Here is a 12,417-nt window from a genome sequence, read left to right as displayed (position 1 = left end):
ATGTTCTCTTCGCGCCTGAGGCGCGCTTTTGAGCGCGCTTTTGAGGCGCGCTTTCGCGTATACTTTTGCTGGTCCTCCTCGGACGGTCCTCCCCTTATCTAACAATATCCGTTTCGCAAGCCCCTGTGTACACGCACTCGCAGCGTCTCGCGTCTGAATCTCCTTGGTCGTCAAACAAAGCTGCGTGTGTCTGGTGGTCTCGCTCGTGAGAGGATTTCTTGCAAGTTACGTTTCGCCCTCGCGTTTCAGTTGAAGAGCATAGCCCTTGTTATGACGCCTTTGTCGTGCACGCAGAAGCCCTGGGCGACATCTATAGTGCTGTTTCGTGGCTGGTAGATCTTTCTCCGGGGCTTAATCCTCCCGCAGTCTTATTTTCTTGTTACCTATAAATCTTCGATGGTGCGGGCAGGGAGCGTGTAGTTTTGTCCATCATGCGGCCTTTGCTGTGTGGCATCCTGTCAGCCGATGAAGTGGTCTGAACTTTTCGTTTCACCCGCTGTAATGTGTTTTTACAAAGTTTACCAGGTTCTTCTCCATTAAAATCAAGTACTTGCAGCATCTCACCTTCAAGTGAAAGTAAACGGGATCGTCACTTAGGCTATATAGTATACTTGTCCAAATCAAATACCTTATATTCGGAAGAGAAAAAAAAACAGTGCAGGGACTGCGTCGTCTTTCTCTTTTGTTTGTTTGTTTGTTTGTTTGTTTGTTTGTTTGTTTGTTTGTTTGTTCGTTCGTTTCGGTTGCTTGCTATTTGTAGCGTGCCTGTTTGTTCGTTTCTTTGAAATAACAGATGGTAAGCTGTTGACTTATATATATGCCCGACATAGGTGTGACGAATTCATTGTCTTTTGCCGCGGTCTGATGTGTTGCTAATTAATGTGTTGCGTTTTCGTCTATATTAACCATGAGTTGAAGACTGCAAAGCCAAAACAAAGACGCAAAAATGAAAGACGGGTGGCAATACCCGTCGAAGCTCCCGCACCAGCTTCTCATTACTTTTTAGATATTAACAGCGTTCTCTTGGACCGGGTTAGCGGGCAACAAGGATGGAATGGGATCTTGACGATGACAAATGCTCAACCTGACAAGTTCGTAAAATTATTTCTGTACGAAAGCCCCCCTCTCCACCCTTTTCGTCCGAGGGAAAAAAAGAAATATAGACGCGATCACAATTTAAAACCTATGATGAGCTCGCACCACCATATAAATTACGCTGTTTATTAAACACGAAGTACAAAAAAGAAAACGGAGCATTGTCTTTCATTTTTCTCGTTAGCAGTCAGTGCTTTCCCGTCGAGTGAAGGAAAAATACCCTTGGAAGATTACTTCGCCAGTCCAAATTCAAACAAGACAGAATTCCAGAGGAAGATAGTGATTTCAGGGGAACAGCAGTGTTTGTCCACGAAGTGAAGTTAGTCTTAACCAGCGTTCGTCATCTCCTCGAAACCCTGAAAAACATTTTAATGTGGAAAAAGAGATTCAAGAACCCTTAAAAGTCCGTGAAGATAAATGTCTTCTTTGAATTTCCTAAAAACTGGAGCGGGGATGACTCTTGCACTTTCATCATAACGAACTCCACATCAGGGCTGTGGCGTGCGCACTGTCTCTCGAAAGACGATCCTAGAAACTTTCTTTTCAGTGTTGCTAAGCGGTGCAATTTGATGGCGTGGCCACATCCAGCAACGACAGACTTGCTTAAATTGTCATTGCCATCGTGGAACCAGACGAAGCCAGGTGAAGCGACCAAACCGTACTGCTATTTTTGTTGCTTTGCTAGTTGGTTCGCCCTGCAGCCATCGTTGCTCCATTTTAGAGCCCACTAGAAGTACCTGCCGAAACGTAAGATTCAGCCTTTAGCGCTTTAACGCAACGAATATTGTTCTCTGCGCATCGCAAACGCACGGCCGGACTTTTCTTTCTAGAGGGAAGCGAGACTTCCTTTCTTTTATTGCTTTCTGTTTCACTGATCCCGCGTGAACCACGAGCTGTGGACGAGAGAAAGAACCGGCTCCCTACGTACGGTTCCTGGAAGTGACCCAGTGACGACGCTTCAAGGTGTCGGGTGATGTTTCCCGGGCCTGGGTGACGACAACGGGGATTGACACCGCGGTTCGAAAAACGCGGGACGGGCAGACTTGCCCCGCCAGCCCTAGAGACAGGACCACTTTTTTGCGGGCTGAAAAACTGAACGTTTTGCGTATTTTTAACTTACTTTTTTGACCTTCTTAGTGTGATTGAAGTTCGTTTTAAATGTTCAACAGCGTTCGACCCGTTATCTATTTTGACAGCGGATGCTTTGATCCCGTCAAGTGCGATCCGCGAGGCCGGTATAAATATCGTTGGCTCAAGTGGAACACTATGATTACCATGCTAGAAGCCGATTGACATCATCGCGGTGGAAAAAGTCAACTTGAGTAAGCCCCCTAAGAGCTTGAGTCGTGTGTCCAGTTGAAGTGCTAAAAATTGCTGCTAAAAAAAAAACACTGGAGATTTTACTATTTTCTGTATACACATACGAATAAGATTTGTTTCCCCCTTCTTGAATTCCGGCCTTCGATATCCTTGAAATTCTTCAATTGTCCTTGAATTTTGAATCAAATGTTCAACACAAACCCTTGTCCAGACTAATACTTGGGCCTATCTCATGGTCTTTAGTACTATGTAGTTGAGATTTTAATACGTTAACAAATGCAGTGGTCAAATAAGGGATGTCGCTAAAGCTATGGGGCAGCAGAACGGGAATTGTATTCGTCGCGAGGCAAGCCTTTTGTCGAAACGTTCGTTCCAGAGACATCCCTTGTTAGACCATCGCTGATCACCAGTCTAAACTTATATATAATGTCGTTCTGTCGTATACCTTTAATGAAAGAACTGCTTCGCTGCTAGGTGATCTCTGTCGTTTTGTGCGTGCTTCCCAGCGAGGAAATGTTGACCGTAACGGAAACTTTGATGTTACAACGCAGCCACCGAGACACGCCTCTGTATATACGTACTTAGATAAAAATCCAGCTTGACTGAGCCATGGACAAGAACAAACACAAAGCGGCGTCACAAAGCGCTACAAACACAAAGCTTCTTGTCTTTATCTCAGTCGCGCTGCGTTTTTATCCAAATATGAACCGACTTATCCAAGTCAAAGTTTTTACTACTCTGTACTTAGTTGTGGCCTAAAAAGGGAGGGTCCCACTATGGGGATCGAGCACACAGGAGCTGGAAATTATGCACAGCAGGAACATATGAAAGAAACTAGATTGCCGCGGCATATACTTCGCTTTTTTTTATGCTGTTGGTACCGTTTTTTCTCGCCTCACCACCTGCACTTCCACTAGGCACAGCCACCGCACATTCGTTTGCCGCCATAGTCGCGCGCTATTTAGAATCGAAGCGAATGATCTTGGCGTTCCTCAGCGATATAAAAGCTTCCGTTGATGGGAGACGAAGCTCCTGAGTCACGCGTATACGGTAGGACTCCAACTCGCTTTTGTGCTACAGCAGCTGCTGCTGCTGAACTGTTTCGTTTTTTGTAGGTGTAACTGAGCGCTGTAGAATCGTGACACATGCGTAGCCCTACTGTCATCATCATTGTCGGTAATGTGGTGAAACACGCGGCACGTAAACCGTTTCGTCGTGCGACAAATGGCGCGCTGCGACCCTACGCGTCTCCCTGCTGCGGGAAGCAGAAAAACGCTCACCTCTCCAGCGGATTGAGTCTAATGGCTCCCGACTTCGCAGAGATATAAATGTAAAAGGAGAGGAGGAGGAGGAGGATGAGTAGCACCGCTATGCACAGTACATCGCTGTCAACTCTCGGCCGAACGCGCCTGCGCTCACATGCGCACGCGTATACTCTCTTCTCTCGCCGCCTCGCACGTTCGCTCTCTCCCGCGGCGTTCCGCATCCCCCCCCGTGGTCGCGGAACGGGAGTGCATTTAACGGGCGCGCGCGTATGCCGTGGGAAGGCAGGGCGGGCTACTCCCGGCGGCGCGCGCGCATGTTGCGTCGTCTTCTGTATACGCACGCAGGGGTCACCGCGTTTTCTGTGACGGATTGAAGGCGGCCGGCCGCTCTCCCCATTTTTTTTTTTCCTCCTGCCCTCCCGTGCGCACTCTCCGGACCCTCCTCTTCCGCGTGGCGTGTTCGTTGTGTAGCTCGCGCTAGGCGCCCGCGACTAGGGCCAGAGGCAGCCGCGGGAATGGAGGGGGTCGGCAGAGCCAGAGCGCGGCCTTCAGCCTCCACCGCCGCCTAATGCACTTTGGCTTTCCGCCTCCGCACGCGTCCCAGTGGAGTTATGAATCTAATTAGGGCGCGCCCGCTCTTGCACGCGGACCGAGAAACACGCACGCACTCTGCTCTGCCGCTTCCCTCCGGCTTAGCGCGCGACGCGCGGGGAGGACGCAGCGGCGGCACTGCTAGCCGCTGCTGCTACTATACTACTACTACCACCACCACCTCCGGTTTTTTAACGCCGCCTTTCATCCGGCCGCTGCCATTAGGCGTCGCGCGTCGCTCTAGCGGGCCCTGGCGCGCGCTCTTCAAGCCGCTCAGGACTCTGGTTTGGCGGCGGACAACACCCCCAGCTGCGCCCTCCGTGTTGTCGTCGCAAGCTCTATTTTTTTTTTTCTGAGGGCCTCCCCCCACTCTGTCTGCTTGCCTCCCTCACACGCTGCATCGTGTGCGCCAGCCTGTCTTTCCCTTTTACTCCGATCCTGCGGCCGGACGCCGCTACGTACACTCTTGCGTCTCTCTGTATGGGCGTCGCGTGCCGCGCCGCTCTGAGTTATCTGCCTCCACGTGGTCGGGACTGCTTTCCCTGCGTCGTGCGGCCACGGTGTAGTCGGAGAGATCACCCGGCCACGACTACAGCCTTTCCCTAATTTTTTTCTTTATTTTTTTTATTCGTGTAAAAGGAGCAGATGGCGGCCTGGAACAGCCGCTTCTCTGCCGCGCATGCTCCTGGGGAAGGCGCTGGAGGCGTGCAGCTGAAATGCGCCCTACTTTCTGCGCACTAGTTTACCTCTTGCATGCAGCAATCGTCTCAGTGCATGCAGAGCTTAGTAACGATGCAGCCGAGAGCTTTCGGCTGAATGTGATGCGCAATTACAGCGACGACGCTGTGCTGTGGTGTTGAAGGAAGTTGTTTTGTGACTTAACTGGCACATAGTTCGGCTTTCTTGTCAGCGCTCGTAGGCGCGAGCGTTGCCGTCTATAGTACGACGTTCATTTAAAGCTACTTTCGAGCTCTATTGAGGTGCGTTTTCTCTCTCCCCCTCTCTCTTCTCTCTCCCCCTCTTTTTTTTTGTCACAGTGGTTCATTTCAAGCACGTATTTGGTTCGCCATTGCGGACTCAGGAGCGTTGCACTGGCGCATGGACTCAGGTTTACTGTTTCTATTTTCAGAAGACTGTGATGAATGGTGGTCCCTGGAGACCCGCTTCCCGAAGAACAAGTGGACGGCAGCAAAGTCGTTTTTCTCGGAACCGGACTCGTCGAATTCTTAATCCACGCGGGGAATGACAAGTTCCTGTCGGCGGATGCAAAATTCACCTAAGCATTATGGCATGCAAACTAATGCGTCTGCGCCTTGCTCTGGCACAAATATAATTGAAGACCCACTGTTTGCACTGTTAGAAGCCGGATGGAATGCCGACTTGTCGGCTCAGCTAATTTACCTGTTTCTTTAGCAGTGCGTGAGTGAGGTCAGTGAGATAAGCGTATGCGAGAGTAGAAAGCTCGGCTACCACTGAATATTGAAAATAAGTACATTGGTAGCCCTACGCCACTCTTTGCCTCGATGATAAGCCCGGTAATTGTAATCCTCGAATCATTTCATTTCTCTAGTTGTTTGTTCCGTCAGCTGCGCGTGGACACTGGTTGCCTGCTTGAATTCCAGTTGCCACGTTTTAGTATTTTTTCGTTACCTCATAAAAGAGCGCCCTGTAGTCCAGTCCAGGAATATTGACCTTGTTCAAGCAGTTGCTCCAGCGCTACATGCTAGCTTTAAATTTGCTTTCCATAGAGCGCATCTAGACAACGAACACGCACACACACATGGAAAAAAGAAAAGAAAGAAAGAAGATGCATCTGGCCCGTTCTTCAACACATCTTATTGCTTTACGTTATTGTTGTCAGAATTGCTGTTTTGCGGCTTCAAAATTAACTTTTGTTACTTAGCTTGCAGCGTTGGGAAGGTTGTTGTTGTTGTTGTTTGAATTATTTATCGGTTTACTTTCGTGTGTGTGGGAAACGTGATCAAGGACAATACTACCAGCACAGTCGCATTGTTTTTGCGCATGTAGAGATAATTTATTTATTTTGTTATTTATGCTTTTTGATCTTGCGTACTCTTAAGAGATGACCGGTGAAGAAAAAAAAAAATACCCGTGTGAGAACATGAACTCCGTTCAAAAGGTGCGATGCTTCCAAAGGCGCATGTTTTAGGAGTAAGGTTGGAAAGATGCAAGATAGAAGGGCATATTCAGGAGTTCGGAGCTTGTAGTGGGAACACTTGCGCTTGGGTGATTTTACTGCATACTTTCTAGAATAACCTGCACATGCGAACAGTTCTCTTGCTTTGAAGATTTCACATGGGTCTCGTAGTTTTTCAAAGGAAGTGATATCTAACATCTGGTGTCTTATTGTCTGTGCACCCTTATGAGCATTGTAAAAGAGGGCACCCTAATTTCGTCCAAGAGGCCATAGTAGCTTTGTATTTATGCTGAAGGTAAACCCGTGAGGATTTATCGTTTCACAAGACTTAAAAGCTGCTTGGTGCATAGTAGTCCTTGTTTAAAAATAAATTTGGTGTTTTTTTTGACGTGGCTCGCGGTTGTGCACCACTCTGCACTTTTGTAACAGGTAAGGATTTTTATGTTCCGTTGTGGTTACGAGTAAATTAGTGTGCAGTGATGTGTTGCGCAACAGGTGACATTGTTTTGCTTCTCGTGTTTATAAAACATGGAGGCACACAACGCACAAAGGGAAATGAATGCTGCCGTGTCAGCCGACCGAAGTGCACACTTTCTGCATCGGCTTCCTTGCGGTATCGGTGGCAATGCGGAATAGCCGAACGCCGAGTAGCAGTGCCCGCAAAATTTGTGAAGGCATAGTGAGACCGCATACTATTCGAAAGGAGTTGATTTTTTGGCAGCTCACACGCAGCGGGTCCTCCTTTTCCTCGTCTCATTCGCCGATTAATGCGCATGCGGTTGCTATTACTATAAGGTATGTGAACTTTATTCAATAAAATGAATATTCCTCTAGCCACGTCGTCTGTTTCTTTTTTTTTATGTTGGGATATTCTGCGCAATGTTTTGTGTATTGCACACGTTTGTACATGTTCAACAAATGGGTTCATGTTCAATGGTTCATGTCGTTTGTACATGTTCAACAAACCTCTGAATCTTTTCGACGGTCGCACTACTGGTATGTTTTAACAAGCTTGTGTCTGTGTGTGTGCGTGTGTTTGTTTGTATGTGCATGCATGCATGAGCGAATGTGCATTAATGTCAATATTCTGCTGTTACCGAAGCCTTCTCACAGTATTAGCTTTAGCTGCGTGTTCGTTGCGCCACGTTAATGCGCCAGGCTGCTGATATTTGAAGTGTCCATACGCGTGGCGTCTCACCTTTTATGACGTACATCGTCAGCCTATCTACTGCAGGACCTCTCCCAGCCATCTCCAATTATCCCTCTCTTGCGCCAGCTCACCTCATCTGCCTGCGAATTCTTTTGACATTGCGAACAATCCGAACGCTCAAAGCGCACTTGCAACAGGCTGTGAATCAATAGTGTGATTCAAGGTGCATCGTAATACAGTAACGCAATTGCACCTGGTTTCACTCTCTTTGAGAGCACTCTGTTCTCGGTTATACCCGCCAAGTTTCATTAGTCTCCCCAGTCTCATCTCTGTACATATAGTTGTTGCGAAAAGTTAAATGCAGGAGCATAATTAGTGCGATTTTCGTAACGCGAAACAGTTCAGTACCACATTTACTTTTTCTTGCGCAACTTACGATGGCCGACCCAATTTTTTTTAAACGTACAACTACTTTTACTATTTTTCGCATATTAATAGAGACTCACGGAATTGCATTCAAAAGTAAGCACTCCCCAAATTTTGATAACTTCTGCGGTGCGAGAATTACCCAGAAACGGGAAACTAATATGAGGCCGCAGAGACGCCACACAGACGTGATGGGTAGATGTGATAAGACTGAAAATTTAGGCATGAATGTTTAGACTATCGTTTTCCGCGCTAATACTGCCTCTTTTATTTATTTTTTTTCCTCGAAAGATGCGCCTTTGAAAGAAAAGATCACCGCCCAAGCACTCCGCACATATGGTTAAAGGGCCCCTCACCAGGCCCCATAGCAAATTTTGGTTATACGCTGGAAGTTGTTACGTGTCCTCTAGAGAGCGTTCTGCCGCAAAAAAAAAAAAATAATATCGGCTCATTAATAGCCGAGATGGAAACATTTCGGTTCCGCGAACCCATGATTTCAGTAGGCGTGCTCCACTGCCAAGCAAGACGCTCTCTCCACTCGCCCCCTCTGGCCTACGCAAGCGAAATTCCTTCCCTGCGTTCTCCCATACGGGACCTCGAGAATCGCGCGACGCATACGTCACAGGCCTCGCCTTCATTTTTTTTTTATTTGTTCCTCGCTTTCTTTTTCCGGCGATACGCACTTCCGCCGACGCCGTCGCGCGCGAGCTGTTTTAAGCACAGTTGCGCATAGGTCCGCCAGTACGTTCCAGCTATGCAGTGAAGCCACTCTTCACGCGTGTAGGAGGCAAATGCCGCGCGGTGTTACATTTGCTTTTTTTTTTGCCTGCTGGTCGCGAGCTACATTTGGCAATTCTTCGCAAGCGCTGAGCAGTTGGCACTTTTTAATGTAACTCGTAATGTAATGTAATGTAATGTAATGTAACTCCTAATGTAATGTACGCTCGAACCATTGGCGCAGCCGGACTGGGGCAGGGTTCGAACTCTCCGAAAACACACGCACGAATGTACATGTAAGGGGTTGGACCCCCCTCGATCCCCCGAAATAAAATCCTGACTATGCCCGTGGCTCAAACAGCTCAAAAGTTCGCATGCAAACACGCTTTACCTTGCAATAAAAAACGGTGCAATATTTTCCAGCATGCATATGAAGATTTCTCACCGAGGCCGGAAGGCAAGAAATGTTTTAAAGGGTGTTTAAGTAAGCTTCACACACGTAAGGTAGACAATTATGTGAGCGCAAATTGGTTGCCGAAACCAGCCAAATAATGATCGTTGCCAAGAGAACTATCGTGCCTGAAGTAATGTCAGGAACCGTTAATTTATCAGTAACCGTCGTTCATAGCCAGCTACAGGTAGATTTAAAATAATTTCAAATGTTCACATGCACACACTTCGTACACAGCTTATTTTTACAATTCATTCATTTTCAAGGGGAAGAAGATTAAAGATGGACGAGTGACAAAGTAAAATTTATTTCGTACAAGGAAATGGATGACCAATGGCTGCATGCTGGCAGAAAGGCAAGAATGCGGGTTATTGGAGCCTTGTGGCGCAGAACTCGAAGCAACTGGAAATGCAAAAAGCTATTAAGAGTAAAAACAGGTTATTTTTATTGCACTATCACCTCAAGATGGCAAACTTGCAAAGTCGGCAAACTTGCAAAGTGATTATTCACATATTGCAGACTGCAGTATGACACATTTTTCTTGATCTTTTCACACTACTCGGGTCAATTTGCTATAACACAGAGCTTATTAAACACACAGGCAGAATTTTACATTGATCGCGTCGACTAAGGCCGATCGAACAAGCAAGATATTGCGGTCTGTAAATGCTGAAGCCATCGGGCAGCTGTCTCATAAGTGGGAACACTTGAGGGTTTCGCTTACTACAAAACAATGAACACTAGCACATCAATCAACGTTACGTAAAAAATCGGAACGCCGACAAAATATTATAAACAGTAGGGAAAAACCAGGGTGCAGAGGGCAAATTGTATATACTCTAGTACATACTCTGTTTTGAAAACACTCTTCTAAAGACGCATAGTCGGAACACTCGTACAAGCAAGACCGCGAATTGGGCTAGTTGGTAAGTTAACATTCTTGGCGTATACGTGCATCGCGACGCAGACATGTTCATTAGTCCCGCGTCTGCGTCGCGCTTCACATATTGGCCTCCAGCTCCACCACTGGAAAAGCTGGCGCCACCGTCGGCGTGACGTGCTAGGAGGGATCACGTGGACATAGCGGCCGCGTCGGCTGCTTCGGGCGCGCCGAAGCGAGCTGAAAACGAGTTTAAATTCCCTCGTACGCTGCGGTTCTCATTTAGTGGCGAAATTTCCCCGCTTCAAGTGTCTCCTTCACAACGCTTCAAAACACTACAATGGGTAGTGGCTGCCTTTGAAGGGGCTCAACATGGTCGGTTACTGCTCGGTGCCGCAGGGCCGGACGCACGTAACGGAGGCCGGTGTCAGCCTTTTATTCACGCGTAGCCGCAGGACAAGACGCTGCGTGAAGCGTGGCTCGCGAAACATAAAACCGGCAAGCAGTCATCGGCTGCAACTCGGGTATGCAGCAAGCACACACGCGAGGAAGATTTCTGCTACGGCGCCCGGTCTGCGATGTTCTGAAAACGCGCACTGAGACGCTCGCCCTAGTCCGCTGCCCGACTAATGTCATGACGGTTTGGTCTATGAACTTGTCGATGCTATAGATACTGACAAGTTCAGTGGAGTGGAAAGGTAGCGGTTAGAAGCACATTTAAAAAAAGCATGGCATATGGTCATGTTTGTGTTATGAATTAATGCACTGGATTACAAAAAAGGAGCAGCGGGAAAATGCACGCTGAGAACACCGATAAACATACAGTGCGACGCAACTCGAGGAATAATATTGAAAGGTCAAAGAATTTAGAAGAAAGAAAGATTGAATCGTCGCGACGGCACATTACAGTCCCCGTAGGCGACGAAGTCTCTACAATGAAATTATTTTTGAACAGCTCTGATAGCGCCCGCGCAACAATGGTTGCTTGTATACTGTCAAATGCTCATATTCTGCGGCCTAAAGCTCATGGCACGGTGAGAAAACGCGCGTGCGGAGAAATCAAAACAGTGCGCGGACAAGCATGCAGACGCGCAGTCGGTCGCTGCGAATCTGCGCGATCGCTGCATTGAGGCTTCGTTCTATTACGCTTCATTTAGTTATACAAGCACTATAAGAACATATTTAACATTGTTTTCTCTCAGCGTTTACCTACCTTTCACGCAAGAAGCCGGATCGGGAGACTCCATCGCGGCAACCGCGCGCAGTGGCGTTCACTGTACGTATTCGGTAAAGGGATAGCGTCTGTAAACGATTGTTTGCTTTCAGTTTGCCCGAGATTATTATTTAGGCACTAAGAAACTTCTCTCGTTTCGAAAGTACTTACAAAAATGTCCGGGAGAGCTCGCGCGTTGTGTTTTCAATGACCGCTGACAGCAAAACCTATGAGGAGCGTGCCACGTGATCCCTCATACTACGCCAGCGAGGCGCTTCCGATAGATGGCCACTCCGTAACTCCTCGCCGCCAATACGCCAAAAAGCGTACAAGTAAACTATCTTTCATGCCACCCGTACGCATCTCGGCGTTAACAGGGGTGTCACTAGAGATAAATGTCGCTTTAGTGTAAACAAGGCAAACTCGTCAATGTAAATAAGGAGAACGCATCTCGCATATTCTATAGTCGGATACAACTTTAGAAAAAAGGGGAGGCCCCGCCCAGATGACCGAAGCGGCGAAGTCACCGGCTGTCCGGCGCATGACGTCGGTCCAGAGTGCGCGCCAATTGGTGGATGCTCGTGTGCATTCGCCTCGGAGGAGTAAACGCCCCTTTTTTCTAAAGTTGTATCCGACTATAGTCCTTTTCGGTGCCGGCCAGTCTCGGCTGATACGCAGTAGCCATACTCGTCGCCGGCGCACGTCTGCCTGTTCGCGCGCCACCGCGTAAAAAGCTTTGCCAGCTGCCGTGCGGTTTGTGCAGTTTGGTGCGTTGCATCCCGTCATAGTGGAATACAAGTGTCAATATGACGTGTTTCGTAACACTTCACCAAGGTCTTTCACTTGATATCGTCGAATAGCGAACCTCCAGCCCGGAGCCGATGAATGCAACGCACGTTCGCTTATTGCAATATTGATGGCACTGACGGAAAAGACGAGTCGGCATCTCCCCCATAAAGTTGGCTTCGCACTGCGCAGTTGAACATTTGACGTCATTTTGTAGCTCTCGGCGAATAGCGGTGCGAGCGACGCCGGAAAAAGTTATGCGCAACTCTGCTCCCTGCGGGAGCATATACAGGAACGCTAGTTGTCCCGTTCGCGCAGCGCACGATTTTGCGCGCTGTGCACATGGAAACATGACTAGCGGTATA

General features: G+C 48.0%; 1 protein-coding gene across 1 annotated transcript in view; it reads left to right on the top strand.

The window, feature by feature from the left end:
- ssp3 (short spindle 3) overlaps positions 1-7,262 on the top strand; it is a 249,820-nt gene extending 242,558 nt beyond the window's left edge. The window contains exon 28 of the mRNA XM_065424845.1: positions 5,401-7,262. Within this exon, the coding sequence (XP_065280917.1) occupies positions 5,401-5,501 (101 nt within the window). The 3' untranslated portion in view covers positions 5,502-7,262. The remainder of the gene's footprint in view (positions 1-5,400) is intronic.
- The last annotated feature ends 5,155 nt before the right edge of the window (positions 7,263-12,417 follow it).

Source organism: Dermacentor albipictus, chromosome 1, assembly GCF_038994185.2.
Source record: "Dermacentor albipictus isolate Rhodes 1998 colony chromosome 1, USDA_Dalb.pri_finalv2, whole genome shotgun sequence".
Taxonomy (NCBI): Eukaryota; Metazoa; Arthropoda; class Arachnida; order Ixodida; family Ixodidae; genus Dermacentor; species Dermacentor albipictus.
Note: the sequence above shows the minus strand (reverse complement) of the source record. Positions and strands in the feature narration are given on the sequence as shown.